Source organism: Watersipora subatra, chromosome 8 (genome assembly GCF_963576615.1).
Source record: "Watersipora subatra chromosome 8, tzWatSuba1.1, whole genome shotgun sequence".
Classification (NCBI taxonomy): domain Eukaryota; kingdom Metazoa; phylum Bryozoa; class Gymnolaemata; order Cheilostomatida; family Watersiporidae; genus Watersipora; species Watersipora subatra.
Window position 1 is genome coordinate 37,268,082 of NC_088715.1, and position 23,033 is coordinate 37,291,114.

Here is a 23,033-nt window from a genome sequence, read left to right on the forward strand (position 1 = left end):
GGTATAGCAGAATATGAAGGACATAGCATTACATAACAATAATATAATGAAATTAACTCAAACGCTACCTGAAAATGGCGTGCAATAGATGAGGAGTTATGAGTGTCGATCTATTGCAAGCCGTGTTAAGATAGCCCCAAGGATGCTATTAAATAACATGCTGTAAATCTGCATATTTATAAGTCTATTTATAAGTCTGCACAATAATAATCTATCAATGATTCAAATATATATTCATGAACAAGTGACATAGACGAACCATACTTATATTACATGCAGAAACAAAGATAAAAGTTTTCAAAACACAAATATTTTGGTATTTTACTCAGATAGCTGCGTTCTGATTGTAGCTTTTGGTGGAACGAACATCTTCTGGTTGTCCAATAGCTTCCACAATGTCTTCTGACCTGAAATCTTCTACTGCACTGCTGAACTAGTTGATATTAGCGTCCAAACAATTTTTTGCAGAGCAAAATCTTTACGCGTTGCATTTAGCACAAATACAATACATAACCAATGGCCTAAAACTAGTTGTTTATCTACTTTTGTAAATTTAAACCTTCCACAATGTAACCTCAACACATTTTCTGCATTGCTGCACTAGTCAGTATTACCGTTCAAACAATTTAGCAGGGCAAAATTTTTACGCGTTGCATTTTGCGCAGATGCAACGGTGAAAAGTTTTGCTCGCTAAACGCATCCTTTAAACTAGTCGTTCATCTACCATCGTAAATGTAAACTATTAATTGTATACATGTACTTAGAAGTATCAAAACTGCAATAAACAAGGAGCTACTATTAGCCTGAGACAGTTATTAATTATTTCTGTGGTGTTGCTTTCAAAGTTTTAACGAAAAACAATTAAAAGCTTTGGAGTTGGACAAAGACAGAATTAATTGATATTGATGTAAACGATTCGTTATTAATACGATTTTGTGAACACTTTTCTACTGATCACTTGATATTATGAGTTCATAAAAATCAAAGAATGTCAAAGTGGTGGTCAAATAGAGGTGGCGTTCAATTAAAGGTGGCGTTCAAATAGAGGTGGCGTTCAATGAGCTGTAATTGCCGAAGAGGACAAATCTGACATATGGTAATATAGCGTAAACCAGCCTTTTAGAATGCCTTTTAGGATCGGGATAATTAGCAACTTGTAAAGTCTGTACTCATCGCTTTATAAACATAGTCACATAAACATCAGCTAGTTTCAATTTAATGTCTTCTTAGTTATACCTTAGTTAGTTATAATAAAGTATCTCGATTCTTAACTGCTACTTCATTAGACTTAGTCAAATGTTATTCATTAAAATAGTGACCAATTAAAAAATAAATATAGTGTTTCATGAGTTTAAAACATTGAAGGAATTAGAGATCAAATAGTTTTGGTTTGACTCTTAGATCTACCAGACATAGAGACGGGCTGCGTAACTCGTCACATCATTTTGATACATTTTTTTTGCAATTGTGTTAACCGAGATCAAGTTTTGTTGATTTAACTTTAAAACGTCCTGGCAGTCAGAACACCTCAAATATCAAAAATGATTTCGAATGACAAAAAGACAAATACTTTCTATGAAAATCTACTAGAATTATGTGGATGTAAGTTCATCGTTAAGCTCTGTAGGTCTGAAGCTACCATTTGCAATGTTCCCCGCATGATAATTGCTAGTTGACTTAGAAAAGTCATCAGCAAACTTGGTTGGCAACTGAAAGTTTCCTTATAAAATGTACCGCGATTGCTTTTCTTTGTAAATAACAATATTGTTCAAGCAATAAGATTTTGCAACAAACAAAAGCTTCATTGAAAGCATGCATGCAGAACTGAAGCTTGTGGGCGATGTGAAACAACTGATGAAGTGAAAAAATTTATTGTGAAAAAGCGAAATTGTTGTTCTAGGGCTATGCTTATTTTAAGAGTACACAAGGTGAAATGCCAGCTCCTAGAAGCAAATCAGCAAAAAAGCCAAGTGCTCTGGATCTCTTGAAAGAAGACATAAACCGAAGCCAAGTTCAGATTGATGACCTCACAAACCAGGTCAGTCATTTCCTTCTCTAGTTTAATGCTGCTCTTCACGCCATCTGATGTCAGTAGTAGGTATGTTACAAGTCCTTACTATTAAACATTGTATGTCAGTAGTGGGTATGGCAGTGTTTAGAACTAGTTACAAGTCCTTATTATTAATCATTGTATGTCAGTAGTAGGTATGGCAGTGTTTAGAACTAGTTACAAGTCCTTACTATTAAACATTGTATGTCAGTAGTAGGTATGTTACATGTCCTTACTATTAAACATTGTATGTCAGTAGTAGGTATGGCAGTGTTTAGAACTAGTTACAAGTCCTTATTATTAAACATTGTATGTCAGTAGTAGGTATGGCAGTGTTTAGAACTAGTTACAAGTCCTTACTATTAAACATTGTATGTCAGTAGTAGGTATGGCAGTGTTTAGAACTAGTTACAAGTCCTTATTATTAAACATTGTATGTCAGTAGTAGGTATGACAGTGTTTAGAACTAGTTACAAGTCCTTATTATTAAACATTGTATGTCAGTAGTGGGTATGGCAGTGTTTAGATCTAGTTACAAGTCCTTATTATTAAACATTGTATGTCAGTAGTAGGTATGGCAGTGTTTAGAACTAGTTACAAGTCCTTATTATTAAACATTGTATGTCAGTAGTAGGTATGTTACATGTCCTTACTATTAAACATTGTATGTCAGTAGTGGGTATGGCAGTGTTTAGAACTAGTTACAAGTCCTTATTATTAAACATTGTATGTCAGTAGTGGGTATGACAGTGTTTAGAACTAGTTACAAGTCCTTACTATTAAACATTGTATGTCAGTAGTGGGTATGGCAGTGTTTAGAACTAGTTACAAGTCCTTACTATTAAACATTGTATGTCAGTAGTGGGTATGGCAGTGTTTAGAACTAGTTACATGTCCTTATTATTAAACATTGTATGTCAGTAGTGGGTATGGCAGTGTTTAGAACTAGTTACAAGTCCTTATTATTAATCATTGTATGTCAGTAGTCGGTATGGCAGTGTTTAGAACTAGTTACAAGTCCTTACTATTAAACATTGTACGTCAGTAGTAGGTATGACAGTGTTTAGATCTAGTTACAAGTCCTTATTATTAAACATTGTATGTCAGTAGTAGGTATGTTACATGTCCTTACTATTAAACATTGTATGTCAGTAGTGGGTATGGCAGTGTTTAGAACTAGTTACAAGTCCTTATTATTAAACATTGTATGTCAGTAGTAGGTATGTTACATGTCCTTACTATTAAACATTGTATGTCAGTAGTAGGTATGGCAGTGTTTAGAACTAGTTACAAGTCCTTATTATTAAACATTGTATGTCAGTAGTAGGTATGGCAGTGTTTAGAACTAGTTACAAGTCCTTATTATTAAACATTGTATGTCAGTAGTAGGTATGTTACATGTCCTTACTATTAAACATTGTATGTCAGTAGTAGGTATGGCAGTGTTTAGAACTAGTTACAAGTCCTTATTATTAAACATTGTATGTCAGTAGTAGGTATGGCAGTGTTTAGAACTAGTTACAAGTCCTTATTATTAAACATTGTATGTCAGTAGTGGGTATGACAGTGTTTAGAACTAGTTACAAGTCCTTACTATTAAACATTGTATGTCAGTAGTGGGTATGGCAGTGTTTAGAACTAGTTACAAGTCCTTATTATTAAACATTGTATGTCAGTAGTGGGTATGGCAGTGTTTAGAACTAGTGACAAGTCTTTGCTATGAAACATTTTAACTTCTCTCCAGCTGTCTTTCATTTCCTCTGTTTTTCATCTTTTTAATTCAAAGTAAATTATCCAGTCTCAAGAACAGGAACTTTTTTTCTGAGACATTCAATCCTCGTTGCTGTGGTTACTGTATAAGTATATATGCACACATATATATAACTATATAAGTAGTATTATTTTGTATCAATTTTTATCAAGGCTGAATATATAATCGCCATGCTAGAGAATTCTGACCTTTCAAGGATATTTTCTTTAGAATATTTATTTACAATATTAAGTGCGTGCCAAAGTTATAAATTAGAATATATTGTTTCTTTAGTGTAAAATAGACAATGTATATATGGTATTGAAACAGTAGCCTTCTCCTATCTCGGAAAATACTTGGAGGCAATCATAAGTTAGTATTTTCAGTATTTTGAATATCCAGTTTATTCTGCACGCAAAGCTTATCTGAAAACTTGTACTTCCAGCTACTACACCACTATACCAGTACTACAATACTATACCAGCTACTACACCACTATACCAGTACTACAATACTATACCAGCTACTACACTACTATACCAGTACTACACTACTATACCAGCTATTACACGATTATACCAGTACTACACTACCATACTAGCTACTACACTACATTACCAGTACTACACTACTATACCAGCTACTACACCACTATACCAGTACTACACTACTATACCAGTACTACACTACCATACTAGCTACTACACTACATTACCAGTACTACACCACTATACCAGTCCTACACTACTTGCAAGAGTTGAAGCTTGCAGACAATGTCATTTTCTTAGTTGTTTGATTTGTTAGGTTGATTTATTGAATACAAGTTATAATTTTTCTTATAAGGTTAAGATAAAAGTTATAAGGTATTTTCGTTCGATTGTTTAATTTATTGTTTACTATCAGAGGAAATTCAACACTGTAGCGCAGCTATATACAGGTAAAACAATGATTGTTCCAATGAACATTTCAATTTTAGTTATTAGCGGAAGACCGTCAAGTGATTAGGTTTTCAACCGAACATTGACGTTTCTCTCATTGCGGTTGGAATTTTGGTGACTTGTGTTTATTATTTCTAGGAAAAGAGTCAAGGTGGAATTTTATTTATTATTTTTCATCTCATTTCAACTCAGTCAATATCCATTTAGATTGACTCGGTCAAAAAGTCGATAAGCTATCAGGAAGAGGAAGAGCATCGTCTCAGGCGTAAATTACGAATTATACTTCCTGAGATTCTTGCTCACAGGGACAGGGAGAAGTTTCCTCTAGAGCCAGTCAATGATGTTGTAGGTGAGCCTAAAGTTTACAGGTACTACAGGGTATTAGTTGAACGTATCTACTGACTACTACAGGGTATTAGTTGACCGTATCTACTGACTACTACAGGGTATTAGTTGACCGTATCTACTGACTACTACAGGGTATTAGTTGAACGTATCTACTGACTACTACAGGGTATTAGTTGACCGTATCTACTGACTACTACAGGGTATTAGTTGACCGTATCTACTGACTACTACAGGGTATTAGTTGACCGTATCTACTGACTACTACAGGGGAATATTTTAATATATATACTGACTACTACAGGGTAATAGTTTACCATAAATACTGACTACTACAGGGTAATAGTTTCACATATATACTGACTGCTACAGGGTAATAGTTTCACATATCTACTGACTACTACAGGGGAATATTTTCACATATATACTGACTACTACAGGGTAATAGTTTAACGTATATACTGACTACTACAGGGTAATAGTTTACCATAAATACTGACTACTACAGGGTAATAGTTTCACATATATACTGACTGCTACAGGGTAATAGTTTCACATATCTACTGACTACTACAGGGGAATATTTTCACATATATACTGACTACTACAGGGTAATAGTTTAACGTATATACTGACTACTACAGGGTAATAGTTTAACGTATATACTGACTAATACAGAGTAATAGTTTAACGTATATACTCACCACTACAGGGTAATAGTTTAACGTATATACTGACTACTACAGGGTAATAGTTTACCATAAATACTGACTATTACAGGGTAATAGTTTCACATATATACTGACTGCTGCAGGGTAATAGTTTCACATATCTACTGACTACTACAGGGTAATAGTTTAACGTATATACTGATTAATACAGAGTAATAGTTTAACGTATATACTCACCACTACAGGGGAATAGTTTAACATATATACTGACTACTACAGGGTAATAGTTTAACGTATATACTGACTACTACAGGGTAATAGTTTCACATATATACTGACTGCTACAGGGTAATAGTTTAACATATATACTGACTGCTACAGGGTAATAGTTTATCGTATATACTGACCACTACAGGGTAATAGTTTAACATATATACTGACCACTACAGGGTAATAGTTTAACGTATATCTACTGACTATTACAGATCATCGGTTTAACATAAATGAGTACTATAGGGTGTAAGTTAACCTACATACTAAATACCACAGGGTACTACTCTAGCTTATTTAAATGCCAGAGGTTTAGTGTAAGTGATGCAAGATACTAGTACTTTAAGCCTACTACTTTAATAATCATTTCATGCTCATTGTCTTTTGGTATTGATTGGTTTTTCTACCTGTATATATAGTAGATTCTCAAATTTTTTCATCTGTATGTATGTCCTTTGGTATGTTCGGCTACAGCTATTACCATTTTCATTTTAAAAGCTCGCATTCCGTTGGGTTTGAACTTACAACAAACGCAACTGAAAGTTAGTAATTCTATTGCCTAACCACGAGTCTACGAAAGGCTCTTATGATGAATAGCTCTTACAATATACTGTATACACCCTTTCCTCGATTGCACGCACTAAATGACGTATTAATTGAAACTCTATTAACTCTATGAAACACGATGCTTTTTCATGTTTTCGTGTACTTTTATTTCTGGTTTTTTGTAAGGCTCAATTGCTAAATCGCGGTCAAGGCTTTTCATGCAGATAGTTGTATTATCTCGAGTAGGAATAGCCTTTACATTCTCTCTCTGTTCGGTCATGCAAAATCAGTTCGATACCTCATTTTTACATTTGTACCAGTTTTGAGAGGTACCAGTATCGAGAGGTACCCGAATTGAGAGGTACCAGTATCGTCGTATTCAAAGTTATGATGGATAGCTTCTGGTGGAACAGTAACCTTTTTTCTAACAAACTTCTATGCATGAATTGTCTTTATTAATTCAACATATTCAGGAATTTTATTTTTGTTTACTCAGTTCATATTAATTGTATCATCAAATCTCTTGTTGTAATCATATCATTTTTTGTTGTAATCGTAGCAAAACCGAATTAATTTAGCTGTTACTTGCTAATTATTTCACAATTAAATCTAAACACTTTTATAGTTGTTTTATTGTTTTAATTTATTTGACCTGCGCAAAACAATATTCTTACGGTATGAAGTTTGAAAGATACAGTTGTTTGACGAAGTTTAAAAACATTTAGTTTTTATTTTTTCTTTCAATTTATCTAAACTGCACAAAACACTTTTCTCATGGTATGAAGCTTGAAAGTTAGAATAATAACTGTTGTTAAATAAAAATAAATTTTTTGTGCAAAGACCTTTACTACCCGTGCAATGCCGTGCATTCACCTAGTTGTTCATAAACTTTATTGTCGCGCGTATGGACTTTGTTATCCAAATCTTTTTAGATTTAGTGTCGGTTGACCTACTAAAGAGGTTGACCTACTAAAGAGCATTAGTATATATTGTGTATCTTAAGACTCTCAGCTGTGAGGTCTCTGTTCTACCAGATCTTTCATCAAACTTGTTTGTTTTTGATAATTAGATGCCCTCATCTGTTGCAAATGGGACCGTTATTTTAAAAGTCATTTATCAATAACCTAGGTTAGGCATTATATTCGGTTGGCTGTTAACTAGCTGGAACTTTTGCTCCTTTTTAGAATTTTTAGTCAAATAAGTAAAGCCCGGTTCCCATATACGCCGCAAAGCACCGGCGACAGCACCGGCGACAGCACCGCAGGCTATTGCGGTAAAATGGGAACCTACAAACCGCGAATTGCAGTGCACCGCCGGTGGATGCCTGCGGTCAACGCAAGAGTTTGCGCATGTTCAAATTTCGCAAACGGCTGTAGGCAAAACCTTCCCGAAATGCACTGTACGAGTAAAGGTCACCATTATAGGAACTGCATAGCGAGCGAACATTCTATTTGATTACGCAATTATGTTTACGATATTATTAACTATGTGGCTTTTATGTGAACATTAAATTGCACCGAGCACCGCAAGTGTTTTGCTGCCCGTATTACCGCCGGTGCTTTGCTACGTATATGGGAACCAGGCTTTAGGTTGTTGATATCTGAATCACATGAGCTGATGAATGAGCAGTGTACTAGTCTAACAGTATACTAGTCTAATAGTGTACTAGTCTAACAGTGTACGAGTCTAACAGTGTACTAGTCTAACAGTGTACTAGTCTAACAGTGTACTAGTCTAACAGTGTACTAGTCTAACAGTGTACTAGTCTAACAGTGTATTAGTCTAACAGTGTACTAGTCTAACAGTGTACTAGTCTAACAGTGTACTAGTCTAACAGTCTACTAGTCTAACAGTGTACTAGTCTTGCTACTGTCTACTCTCCTCTTAGTAAAAGTTTTCTATGAAATTCTGCTGTTCACAAAGAGTCCTGTTTGTTTACCCTGATGTGCTAGTCTATCCTGTTAAGTGCATCTTCCATTCTTTGAAAATGCAGATGTGAATGAGGACTGTGTGAGACTCATGGTGCAGGCTATGATAGATGACCTTCATGGTAGACAGTCTGACAAATCCCTCATTGAGTTGCGCATTGAAGAGTTGGAACAGAGAGTCACTGAACAAAATACTAACTATCAGGTCACTATCTTCATTACATTCTTTTATTTATTTTTTTGCTAGGCCATGAGGAGGTCAAATAATCTGTCAAGTGCATATACTATTTGCCGAGGTAGACTGTTCATTGTCCTTTCATGTAAATTTAAAAAAGTTTCGTTGTTATTTTCTCATATTCATCAATGGAGGTTCACAGTTGATTGTATCATTTTAGAGATGAACTGTGGGACTGATAATTGTCCAATCATGTACTCTAGGTAAAGCAGGAATGGTCATTGTTTTTTGTGTGCACTTAATAGAGGGTAACTGTTAATAACTGCACTTAACAGAGGGTAACTGTTAATAACTGCACTTAACCGATGGGAACTGTTAATAACTGCACTTAACGGAAGGGAACTATTAATAACTGCACTCTCACAGGCATTCAGCAGAGCTAGACTGTTATTTTATAAATGCTGGTGATGAGTTGTTGACAAGTCTGGCAAAGCTATAGAAGAGCCTGGACGAGATTTATTTGAAGACAAGGAGGAGTAGTTCAAGAACTCGTGCACAAAGATTTTGTCTGCCAGATAAGCAATTAATTTGAGAATTTCCAGGGATCATAATACAGCACTACCAGTTAGAGAACACCCAGGGATCAAAATATTAACAGTTAGAGGACTCCCAGGACCACAATATTAACAGTTAGAAGACTCCCAGGGACCATAATAATAACAGTTAGAGGACTCTCAGGGACCATAATAATAGCAGTTAGAGGACTCCCAGGGACCATAATAATAGCAGTTAGAAGACTCCCAGTGACCATAATAATAGCAGTTAGAGGACTCCCAGGGACCATAATATTAGCAGTTAGAGGACTCCCAGGGACCATAATAATAGCAGTTAGAGGCGTACCAGGGATCATAATACAGCACTACCAGTTAGAGAACACCCAGGGATCAAAATATTAACAGTTAGAGGACTCCCAGGACCACAATATTAACAGTTAGAAGACTCCCAGGGACCATAATAATAACAGTTAGAGGACTCTCAGGGACCATAATAATAGCAGTTAGAGGACTCCCAGGGACCATAATAATAGCAGTTAGAAGACTCCCAGGGACCATAATAATAGCAGTTAGAGGACTCCCAGGGACCATAATATTAGCAGTTAGAGGACTCCCAGGGACCATAATAATAGCAGTTAGAGGCGTACCAGGGATCATAATACAGCACTACCAGTTAGAGAACACCCAGGGATCAAAATATTAACAGTTAGAGGACTCCCAGGACCACAATATTAACAGTTAGAAGACTCCCAGGGACCATAATAATAACAGTTAGAGGACTCTCAGGGACCATAATAATAGCAGTTAGAGGACTCCCAGGGACCATAATAATAGCAGTTAGAAGACTCCCAGGGACCATAATAATAGCAGTTAGAGGACTCCCAGGGACCATAATATTAGCAGTTAGAGGACTCCCAGGGACCATAATAATAGCAGTTAGAGGCGTACCAGGGATCATAATACAGCACTACCAGTTAGAGAACACCCAGGGATCAAAATATTAACAGTTAGAGGACTCCCAGGACCACAATATTAACAGTTAGAAGACTCCCAGGGACCATAATAATAACAGTTAGAGGACTCTCAGGGACCATAATAATAGCAGTTAGAGGACTCCCAGGGACCATAATAATAGCAGTTAGAAGACTCCCAGTGACCATAATAATAGCAGTTAGAGGACTCCCAGGGACCATAATATTAGCAGTTAGAGGACTCCCAGGGACCATAATAATAGCAGTTAGAGGCGTACCAGGGATCATAATACAGCACTACCAGTTAGAGAACACCCAGGGATCAAAATATTAACAGTTAGAGGACTCCCAGGACCACAATATTAACAGTTAGAAGACTCCCAGGACCACAATAATAACAGCCAGAGGACTTCCAGGGACCACAATGATAACAGTTAGAGGACTCCCAGGGACCATAATAATAGCAGTTAGAAGACTCCCAGGGACCATAATAATAGCAGTTAGAGGACTCCCAGGGACCATAATAATAGCAGTTAGAAGACTCTCAGGGACCATAATAATAGCAGTTAGAGGACTCCCAGGGACCATAATAATAGCAGTTAGAGGACTCCCAGGGACCGTAATAATAGCAGTTAGAGGACTCCCAGGGACCATAATAATAGCAGTTAGAGGACTCCCAGGGACCATAATAATAGCAGTTAGAGGACTCCCAGGGACCATAATAATAGCAGTTAGAGGACTCCCAGGGACCGTAATAATAGCAGTTAGAGGACTCCCAGGGACCATAATAATAGCAGTTAGAGGACTCCCAGGGACCATAATAATAGCAGTTAGAGGACTCCCAGGGACCGTAATAATAGCAGTTAGAGGACTCCCAGGGACCATAATAATAGCAGTTAGAGGACTCCCAGGGACCATAATAATAGCAGTTAGAGGACTCCCAGGGACCATAATAATAGCAGTTAGAAGACTCTCAGGGACCATAATAGTAAAAATAGTATGTTAGTCATCAATTACTTATTCCTTTTTACAGTTGGATGCTGAAATAGTTACAGCAATCAAGGAAAAGCAAAGCTTTTGAGGAATCCAGTTCGGATAGATTTATTTAATGGAATTATGATGGATTCCTCCAATTTGATTGACTATTTTAACATGTTTTTATTTGAAGAAACAAATAGGATAAAGCAAAGAATGCCGAGTTGAAAGAAAAAGAACTGATAACTCCGAACATGAAAACATCAAGCTATACATATCCAATATCACTCTAATTGACTATGCTTACAGAGTATAACGAGAAAAAACCTGAGATGCATGGAAGGAGTGAAGGAGGCCTTGGAGTGCTCTTCTCCTCACGAAGTCAAGTTTCTCCTCAGACGCCTCAAACAGGATCTTCTTGTTGGTAGGAAACATCCTCTCTCCCTCGCAGTGGCTTGCCTTATTATAGCTATATCGGCTGGTCTCTATACATGCTAGTTGTATTGTTGCGTACAAAGATTTTATGGGAGTTGTCTGTTACTGGGTCTACAACTCCTACCACTTTAGCAGCTGCTCTAGTGAGCATGCATATAATTAACCATTTGGTACATTGTTAAAGGAGTTTGACTCGTAACTCGTACCACAGTTACTTGTTGGCTCAGGCTTTTAGATCTTCTACTTATGTTTATACACAGTAAATAAATAATATGGTGACAATAACAACAAAATTCAAAAATATTTTTCATGAAACTTTACGCATACCTCTTTCTTCAAAATACATGAGGAAAAATAAATTTTTTGTTCACATCATCTAAATTTAATTGAAGGGTATCATGAACTACATCTGTTAAATACATTAATTGAAGGGTATCATGAACTACATCTGTTAAATACATAATTTAGCCGTCAGGTACAAACTTTTCTATTGCACATTTATTGAGCCGCAAGGGAAGATGGTTAAATTTTGAGCTTGTAACCTCTGACCTTGTAACCTGTGACCTTGTAACCTCTGACCCTGTAACCTGGGACCTTGTAACCGCTGACCTTGTAACCTATGCCAAAAAGTCCTCAAATAGAAATCGTCACGTCAAAAAGTCCTGTGCCACAACGTCTGTGCAAAAATTCCCATTCTGGTAATCACTTACTTTTCTAGATGTACAGTTGAAAGGAGTAAAGGAGTAGGTAAGGTAGTAAGGTCAAAGAGTAGCCACACAGCAATTGCGTGAACACTTTCTATCTTGGACCAGCCCGTATACCCTATAATCTATATACATGTATATATATTTCTCAAAGTATGTCCGTGTGTCGTATGTCTGTCTGCATTCCGGCTATAGTTATTATTAGAATAACTGCAGCTGGACAACCTAGAATGACAATACTGGTACTCTATGACAATGCTGACGCAATGTCATAGAGTACCAGTACTGTCATTAGAAGCCTAGCAGCTTACTGAAATTTTCTATTGGCATTGTGCCAGGCTAATAGCTTGGAAGTTACAGTTGTTTGACAAAGTTTTAAAACCTTTACAGTTGTTTTCATTTTTCTCTTAATTTATTTCAATTACATAAAACACTTCTCTCATGATATGTAGTTTGAAAGTTGGAATAGTAAATGTTGTTATACGTTAAATACAAATCAATTTTCTGCCCAGACTTTTTTATTATTTGAGCAACGCTGGGTAGCACAGCTAGTAGACAATATAATAGACAATATAATAGACAATATAATAGACAATATAATAGACAATATAATAGACAATATAATAGACAATATAATAGACAATATAATAGACAATATAATAGACAATATAATAGACAATATAATAGACAATATAATAGGCAATATAATAGGCAATATAATAGGCAATATAATAGGCAATATAATAGGCAATATAATAGGCAATATAATAGGCAATATAATAGGCAATATAATAGACAATATAATAGACAATATAATAGACAATATAATAGACAATATAATAGACAATATAATAGACAATATAATAGACAATATAATAGGCAATATAATAGGCAATATAATAGGCAATATAATAGGCAATATAATAGGCAATATAATAGACAATATAATAGACAATATAATAGGCAATATAATAGACAATATAATAGACAATATAATAGGCAATATAATAGGCAATATAATAGACAATATAATAGACAATATAATAGACAATATAATAGACAATATAATAGACAATATAATAGACAATATAATAGACAATATAATAGACAATATAATAGGCAATATAATAGGCAATATAATAGGCAATATAATAGGCAATATAATAGGCAATATAATAGGCAATATAATAGGCAATATAATAGGCAATATAATAGACAATATAATAGACAATATAATAGACAATATAATAGACAATATAATAGACAATATAATAGACAATATAATAGACAATATAATAGGCAATATAATAGGCAATATAATAGGCAATATAATAGGCAATATAATAGGCAATATAATAGGCAATATAATAGGCAATATAATAGGCAATATAATAGACAATATAATAGACAATATAATAGACAATATAATAGACAATATAATAGACAATATAATAGACAATATAATAGGCAATATAATAGGCAATATAATAGGCAATATAATAGACAATATAATAGACAATATAATAGACAATATAATAGACAATATAATAGACAATATAATAGACAATATAATAGACAATATAATAGACAATATAATAGACAATATAATAGACAATATAATAGAATATTAGCAAAAAGCAAATGTAAACAAATGGTGGTAATACTGTATTAACCCTGCTTTATATGCATCTGTTCTCCTTAATATATCAAGTTGTGTTCACTGCTGACTTTTACTCTGGCTGGCTGATAATATACTCAGTTATTTTATAGAAGACCCTATCGACCGACCATCATCCGCACCAGCCCCAAGGCAGCATGTGGTAGCTAGTCAACTGGCTCACAGCCAACTGGCTCACAGCCAACTGGCTCACAGCCAACTGGCACACAGCCAACTGGCACACAGCCAATTGCCTCCAGCCGATGAAGAACTTCCCTTTGCTGATGCCAACATCGAGTTTCTGAAGTCCATGGAAAACAGACAGATGACTACACCGCGGGTGAATTTAACACTGTTTACTCGACAAATTTGCAGTTTGTGTGGCTCTTTTATGTTGTGATGTAGATATGATGGCATGCTGAGTGCATTTGTGGCGAAACCAAACTACAATTTAGGTAAAGAACCAGCTTTAGCTATCCAAGATATATTTTAAACAGCTTCCAAAATGGTTTTCACCTGGAATAACCTGATCAACATTATTTTAAATGGTTGGTTTACACAAAGACGAGTCCTCTATGAAATTTTGTAACCAAATTTAGGTTTTTTGAAATCGCTAGATAAGAGGTTTGATTTGATTGACTAGTTACAAGCTTTTGTCACTTCCTTATTGGATGAAGCTAGATCTATGCTATTGATCAATGGTTCATAGGAAAGTAAGTTATTTATTGGCATATCAGAGTAATTATATAATGAATAATGCATGGATATTGATTATATTGATGACAAATGTCTCTATGAAAATTTACAGAAATTCTCAATAGAAATAACCAAGATAATGTCTGTGTGGTCTCAAAAGAAAATGATCTTCAGGTTCAGGTGGAACATAACTTACATCATCATTGGCTAAATCAGTTGTCTAGTGAAACATCCAGAGAAATCTGGTAAGACTTGTGAGGTAAGACTGGTGAGGTAAGACTGGTGAGGTAAGACTGGTGAGGTAAGACTTGTGAGGTGAGACTGGTGAGGTAAGACTGTTGAGGTAAGACTGGTGAGGTAAGACTGGTGAGGTAAGACTGGTGAGGTGAGACTTGTGAGGTGAGACTGGTGAGGTGAGACTGGCCAGATGGAAGTTATATTTCATTTTGACTAAGTTTATCCTCGAACTGAGTAAAAACCCACATATTGGCTCAGGCTTCAGGCTTTTGCACTGCTCTTTTTATAGCATCAAAAATTATTTTATATGTACAGTAAAAAATTACACAATGATAATAGCAAGAAAATACAAAAAAAGTTTTTTTATTCATGAAACTTCACGCGCATAATACCTAAAACCCATAGTAATTATTTATCTCTCTGTATGTCTGTCTGGCTGTCTGTCTGCCTGTCTGTATGTCTGTCTATCTGTCTGTATGTCTGTTTGTATGTCTGTCTGGTACGAATTGTCATCATTAAAAAATAGTAACAGAGCAATATAGGAACCTGAGTAACTATAGTTACCTACAATAACTTTAGTGCATTTTGTGGGTATGATCTGCGAGAGAATGTAACATTACAATGTACTATGTGGAGAGTTCTTACCTCCGAGACAGGCGTGTAACATAAACGCTGAATCTAACTTAAATAGATTTAGCTTACTACACACACACTTGAAGGAGGTTTTAGTATGTGTTTTAGTAAACTTTCAAACAAACTTTTATCACTTACCTGTTTACGAACCCGTTTTTACTATAATGGACGCTGCACTGAGATACAATCGCAAAATTTTTAATTTTGAGATAAATTATTGTTGGTATCGTTTTTGCGGAAAACAAAATAGCCCTAGTACGGCGAGGAAGAAAAAGCATCGCGTTTCATAGAGTTAATAGAGTTTCAATTAATAAGTCATTTAGCGCGTGCAATCGAGGATAGGGTATATTCATTTAGACTATATACTTCTCGATATAGTCTTAAATGATACCATACTATATATAGTAGATAGTAAGAGCTATAAATCGTAAGGGCCTTTGTAGGCTTTTGGTTTGATAATTGGTTTACAAATCTACGGTTGCAAACAACTGTAACTTTCAAACTTCGTGTCACGAGGAAAAAGTTTGTGCAGGACAACTAAGTTGCAAATAAATAAAACAACTGTAAAGGTGTTCACATTACTGTAATTTTAAAATTTCATAGCTCTCAGCTTTCCATTCTAGAAGGTTGCTCGAAAACCGAGTTGTTTGAGATCCGAAACAATTTTTCTCTTTAAAATAAAATTATGTAAATTTTAATCCGTTCCAAGGTGAGAAAACGACTTCGGTAAAGTATGTTTTCAACATTTTACACCATAAACTGTACTGTATACTGCATACTATAAATAGAAACGGGTAGATATAGATTGTGTTTAATTTTAATAAAGTTTTATTTATGATGATGGAAAAAGAAAGCAAAAGTAAACATTTCGTACGTTTTGGTTCCTAAAACATCAAAAACATTAAAGGTTAAGATACAATGCTAAAAATTGCAGAAATTGAAAATGAAACAGCAAAAAATACAACAGATCAGTTACATCAAAAATCGTAGAAAAAAAATATAAACATCAATGGCACGTTTACTTCACATCCTTAAAGGAGAATCCTTCTCCAAAACAATTTAGGGTAACCCGACTGGAGGGGTTATTTCCCTAGCAAATTTATTCGATAGAGGAGGCGTAGTTCCACACGGTTCCTCCATTTTTGCAAAGAATTTATTAAGTGTAAAATGCTTCTTCGCTTGTTAACGAATGTTTCCATGCTGTTTCCGGAGCTTTGCTAATTGCATTGCGCATGCTCCGATTTGGTCGAGAGCCAAATTTATGTTCGAGATCCGAGACGAACAAATCTAAATTTTTTGGTTGAAACCGAAGCATTTGAGAATCGAGGTTCCTCTGTATGTTCAAGTGTTGGTTAGGTTAGGTCTTGATGTGGAGGAGTGGAGAGCAGAATTGTATTCTGTGATTTTCTTTGGTGGCCCATCTTCATCTTGACAAGGTGTATCATGAGTAGCAGGTTTCCAACTCTCTTCATGTGGCTAAATGAATGCCAGGACAACATTGACTGGGGAGATAACTACCACTTAATCAGTTAAGATCAATAAACCAGAGTGAATTCATGTGTGATTTGTTCATTTGATAAACAAGGGCAAGACTAATGATTAATGTCTGGCTGGATGGAAATTTAGTTATATTTTAAACGGAACCCAAGCACCAGATCAGTAGCCACCATTACTGGTTTGTACACATTACCATGTCTGCATTTTTTTCATTTCAATAATAATTATTAAATATGCAATTAAATGACATAATAATTATTTTATAAAATAGTTCTAAGTCACATTACCTCACCTTAAATGTATACAGTCATACTTCAACTTACGAGCTTAATGCATTCTGGAACTGAGCTTGTATGTCAATTTACTCACATGTTGGTGCAATTTATTTATATATAAAACAATTAAATACATATTGATTGGTTTCCATAATTTGAAAAACACAAACAAAAACACTTAAAACAAGATGTTGTAACAGAAAAAACATATTGGTAACTGTCCTAACTACCCGCATGCTTTCAACAAGCAACAAATAAAAAATAATGCAAGAAAATGTGTTAAATTAAAATTTAAAATTAAATACATACAATAGCAGCTAACGCTAGCATTTGCCAGAGAGGGATATAAGTTATTCTTAATTACAACAGTTGACTTTGATAAATTTGGATTCTGATGCACAGACTTGAAAGACTTGACAGACTTGAAAGACTTGAAAGTAAACTTTTATTTTAAACTTAACGTAATTAAAATTTCTTTGGTGTTCATAGTTTTAAATTTCTTCTCGAGGCTTAGCTAATTTTTTCTTTGTTTTGCTCTCATGATCAGCCAACCATTGAAAAAGAAACTCATTCAAGGATGTTTGCCTTTGTCGCCCTTTCAACATGTTGCGAAAAGGATGAACACAGGTGACATAAAAAAGGCCAAATGCACGACCGCTAGTTAACTTGTCCAAATATCTATTTTTATAGTCTTGATAGATAGCACCGGCCTTTTCACATGGTATTGTTTCAGTTGCGCTGTCGCCGGCTAATTTATCCAAAGCTTTTATCCAAAGCGTGAGTAGCCTCTCTATTTTGTCGTAAAGGTTGCTATGCCGTTTGGAAATTATGGTTGGTCCTTTTGCAGCCCTTAATATTATCCTTCTGTTTGATAATTGTGCATATTTAGGATGTATCTCTGTCTTATCGGCTGTGCATAATGAGGATGTATCTCTGTCATATTGGCGAGCCAGCTCAATCACGCGTACACCTTTCTCATATTTTTCAATGATTTCACGTTTAGTGTCAACTCTTATCATTCGCTTTTTCTTTGCATTTTCCACCATTGTACCGGTTAACTTTCGGTCTACCCATAGTACTTTTAATTCACCTAATTCTGCACTGAAAAACGCCCACAAAAAACACGGTGCAAAAGTATAACCTGATCAGTTGAAAAATACAGAAAGATGCGGTTCTCATAAAACATCTCCAACATACCTGGCCACTGACTCACGCGCTCATATCTCAAACATGGCTCGTATGTTACCGCTAAAACCTGCTTAAAAGCTGGCTTGTATCTCAAGTTTCTCGTATGTTGGGGTACTCGTAAGTTGAAGTATGACTGTGCGTGCTAAAGTATCTCAAGTCAATACTCACCTCGCTGTGTTTTTTTCTAGCAAGCTCAATCTTGCTTTTGTTGGTTTTGTTGCCTGTGGTTGCATGATTTGTGAATCTGAGAGCATGCAGACAGGTTGAAGACATGCACCATTAAAAACAGACCTTTCAGGTTCTTTGAAAAAATTTGCATCTTTTTAAACAGTGACTAGGTGTTTGACTTTTGTGCTCAGTCAATGATATCAGATTAATTTCTTGAGGACCATTTATGTGGGCTATACAAGCCATGTCAAAGCTCAAACCATGCATACATGACAAAAAAATAAGTTACAGCTGACGATGCTTTGGCCTTGATCTCTGTAATAAATGGACAAACTGTGACTCACTCCTCCGTAGAGAGCCAATTGCACTTAGGTGTAAAGGGAGACAACTCCGAAAATCTATCAAATCTAAAATGTGAAAATTCTCCCTCTAGTGGGAATAATAGGCATGACAACTCACTGGATATTAATTATACTATATATAAATTATATTATCAAATCTATTGAGTAAGTGCAAAAAATTGTCACTGAAAAGAGGTGCCAACGGAAATGCAAGATAAACTGCCTTGGCCTATGTATATGAGACTCGAGCAATCATTCCTGTTGGTGCCATACCAGCACACCCATAGCATCCCTTCCAATATTAGAAATTACTACCTATTAATTTATGCTTTGTTATGCTCGGCGGTCTGCACTTGACTCGATGCTTTAGTTGGCATGAGAAATGGGAGGAACTCAGGCTACTTTGCTATCTCTTATGCATTGGAGAATGGTTATAAATAGGTTTGTTTCTTTAGAGCGTTCCTTTAGTGGGCTGTACCAATTTACCAAGCCTTCTTTTTTTGCTAGGCCAATGCATTGTACTGTCAATTGCATTGGAGAATTGTTAAGTCAGACGAATCCATGAAATCTTGTCGCTGTCGCTCTTTTATCGATTCGACCGACTAAAGCTTTAGAATGTGTTCCTGGCATTAGAATTAAATCTTGATTACGGCTCATCCGGACAGTTAAGCGATAGAATAACTTTTCCACATAAAGGAAACTAATCAACTTGTTTGGTAAATCATTATGTAACTACTTTTAACTAGTATTTGCCTTGTAAAACATCTGAGCATAAAATCAGCAACAGTTGTCAAACTTCAGCTCTCAGCTGAGCAGTAATATAATTCAGCATTACTGTCTGCCATAGTATCTGCTGAGGCTGTAGTCATTGAGTTACGAGATGTACACAGTGTCTTTTATAACTGAGTGGAAAATCCTTTTAGTTGCCAATTTAGACAGTTTTTTCTCTAACCGAGCACAACTGAATTTTTCTGTTGTAGCCAATCAGAAAGCATTCTGGGGACACTCACGTCAAGCACTTGCTGCCAGATTTAAGGGAGGTAATCTGCAAGGAGTTGAGTTTGGAGAGCTGCCAGAGTAAGTATATTTTAGTTATACATTTAGTTACTTACATGTTCTAGTAAGTTCATATAGAGCTCAGCTGCCTATACAGTCACACCCTAAGTTATATTTTAACATCAAATGTAGCTAGCTTCACACTGCTTGGTTTACTCTTTGCTTTTATATTTATCCCCGAAACTCAAGAGTTGAGGAAATACAGTTATGTATGAGTTGAGGAAATACAGTTATGTACGAGTTGAGGAAATATAGTTATGTACGAGTTGAGGAAATACAGTTATGTATGAGTTGAAGGAATACAGATCTGTGTGAGTTGAGGAAATACAGTTATGTATGAGTTGAGTAAATACAGTTATGTGTGAGTTGAGGAAATACAGTTATGTGTGAGTTGAGGAAATACAGTTATGTGTGAGTTGAGGAAATACAGTTATGTATGAGTTGAGGTAATGCATTTATGTATGAGTTGAGTAAATACAGTTATGTACGAGTTGAGGTAATGCATTTATGTATGAGTTGAAGTAATACAGATATGTATGAGTTGAGGTAATGCATTTATGTATGAGTTGAGGAAATACAGATATGTATGAGTTGAGGAAATACAGTTATGTATGAGTTGAGGAAATACAGTTATGTACGAGTTGAGGAAATATAGTTATGTACGAGTTGAGGAAATACAGTTATGTATGAGTTGAAGGAATACAGATATGTATGAGTTGAGGAAATACAGTTATGTATGAGTTGAAGGAATACAGATATGTATGAGTTGAGGAAATACAGTTATGTATGAGTTGAAGGAATACAGATATGTATGAGTTGAGGAAATACAGTTATGTATGAGTTGAAGGAATACAGATATGTATGAGTTGAGGTAATGCATTTATGTATGAGTTGAGGAAATACAGATCTGTATGAGTTGAGGAAATACAGTTATGTATGAGTTGAGGAAATACAGTTATGTACAATAATCTAGTACATTGACTGTGCCAGTATTTAAGTCACACTGGTATTTAGGTCGCACTGGTCCATAGCTCGCACTGGTATATAGGTACTTAGTCCATAGGACACACCAGTATATAGTTTGTACCCTAGTTTTTCATTATCAAAAAGTGTATCTGGGGTTGACTCACAGATAAGTTGAACTATCGTTTGAGAGTAAAGGAACACTGTCCATTTGTGATTTGTATGAACAGCAGAAGTTCTGGTCTAATAAACTGTTGCATCAGACGGGATTTGCATTCACGACTTTCCGCGTGGTAGATGAACGCTCCAACAGCTGCTAGTGGACTCTCCGCTAGCAATTCAGGTTAATTGTAGAGATAGTGATTTACTATGTTCCCTCACACAGCGCACTGGACTGCTTGGGTACTGATGTACATATTGTGTGCACATATAGATAATAGAAATGCAGCCATGAACTAGTAAAAAGGCCAAGGTCATGCAATTGATAGCATGGCTTAAAATGCATATAGGACTAACACACAGGTACAATATAGGAACCTGTAGCGACATCAGGTCAGTGTGTCAGTAATAAATCTTTGAGAATATTAATATTAATATACTTCAAACCCTTTAACTGAACGCCACCTCAATTTGGTTGCCATTATAAAGGAAAGGTTGAAAAATAGAGTGCCATGGCGTTCAAATACAGATTTTATGATGTATTATATTTATGTATAAGAAAAGCTTTGAAAGCCTGTGTGACAAACTTTTGCTGTTATATATGCGAGTCATCACAGTCACCGATATTGGAATGAATTGATGACCGAGCTGTGACGGAGCTGTGACATGTTGTGACGGAGTTGTGACATGTTGTGACGGAGTTGTGACATGTTGTGACGGAGTTGTGACATGTTGTGACGGAGTTGTGTGGTTTACCATTTATTCCAGGGGATAAGTCGCGCAGCTAATTACTACAAATTTTTTTGTTTAAAAAATTGACCTGCAGTAACTGTGAGTATGTGCGTATCTGTACTGAGTATTGTACTGTATGTGTACTGAGTACTGTATGTGTACTGAGTACTGTATGTGTACTGAGTACTGTACTGTATGTGTACTGAGTACTGTACTGTATGTGTACTGAGTACTGTACTGTATGTGTACTGAGTAGTGTACTGTATGTGTACTGAGTATTGTACTGTATGTGTACTGAGTACTGTACTGTATGTGTACTGAGTACTGTACTGTATGTATACTGAGTATACATGGTACTTTGAAATTTATTTTCTCATCTATCTCCTATTTTTAATCACAAAAATTTGGATAGGGCAACCATCATTTAGTATGTAAATCGTTTGCATGGTGCTCACGCAGGTATGCCGCTACAGACCTTACTCGAGTTAGATTCAGAACTTGATGAATTAGCTTATTACTTTTAAAGGGGGTGACTGGAGACACTTCGCTCATCTGATTGGAATTTCAACTGAAACTATTCAATTTTGGAGACGACTGGACATGCACAATCCGATGGAGCAGGTAATAAACTTTTGGAAGGATCAGTCGTCTGCAAATGTTAGGCTCCTCCATCGAATTCTCATGAGTCAGCAACTGAAGGCAGTGCATCTCGCCAAACTTGTGTCAGAGTTTTACTACATCGACTGAGATTAGGGCTTTGTTCAACTTACCCAAACATAGAGGTGTAAGCGAAATGAAGGCTGGTTTGCATCTGCTGTTTTTAGGCAAATTTCCACATCGATTTTGTTTTCCAACAGATGAATATAATTGTTCAACAAGTTAGTTATTACCCAGTTGAATTGTTCTACTTGATGTCCACCGTCCGGTTGTGCTCATAAAAACTGTTTATTTGCTTGCAAACTTAATCTACATCATTTTTAGGCTTGAAATCGCATTAAATTTATACGTGATCGCAAAGTGCATGTAATGATTTCATTGATTTGTACAATAAAGCTACACAAAACGTGCCTCTGCCATACCATTAGGTGTAAATAAGAGACCAGCTTTTCATCAGTCAAC

General features: G+C 35.6%; 1 protein-coding gene across 1 annotated transcript; it reads left to right on the top strand.

Moving 5' to 3' along the window:
• The first annotated feature begins 1,905 nt into the window (after window positions 1-1,905).
• LOC137401997 (uncharacterized) lies at window positions 1,906-22,917 on the top strand. The gene is made up of 7 exons (XM_068088467.1): window positions 1,906-2,038; window positions 4,946-5,087; window positions 8,564-8,703; window positions 11,483-11,597; window positions 14,083-14,309; window positions 19,985-20,081; window positions 22,441-22,917. The coding sequence occupies exons 1-7, from the start codon at window positions 1,934-1,936 to the stop codon at window positions 22,659-22,661; spliced, it is 1,047 nt and encodes a 348-aa protein (XP_067944568.1). The 5' UTR covers window positions 1,906-1,933; the 3' UTR covers window positions 22,662-22,917.
• The last annotated feature ends 116 nt before the right edge of the window (window positions 22,918-23,033 follow it).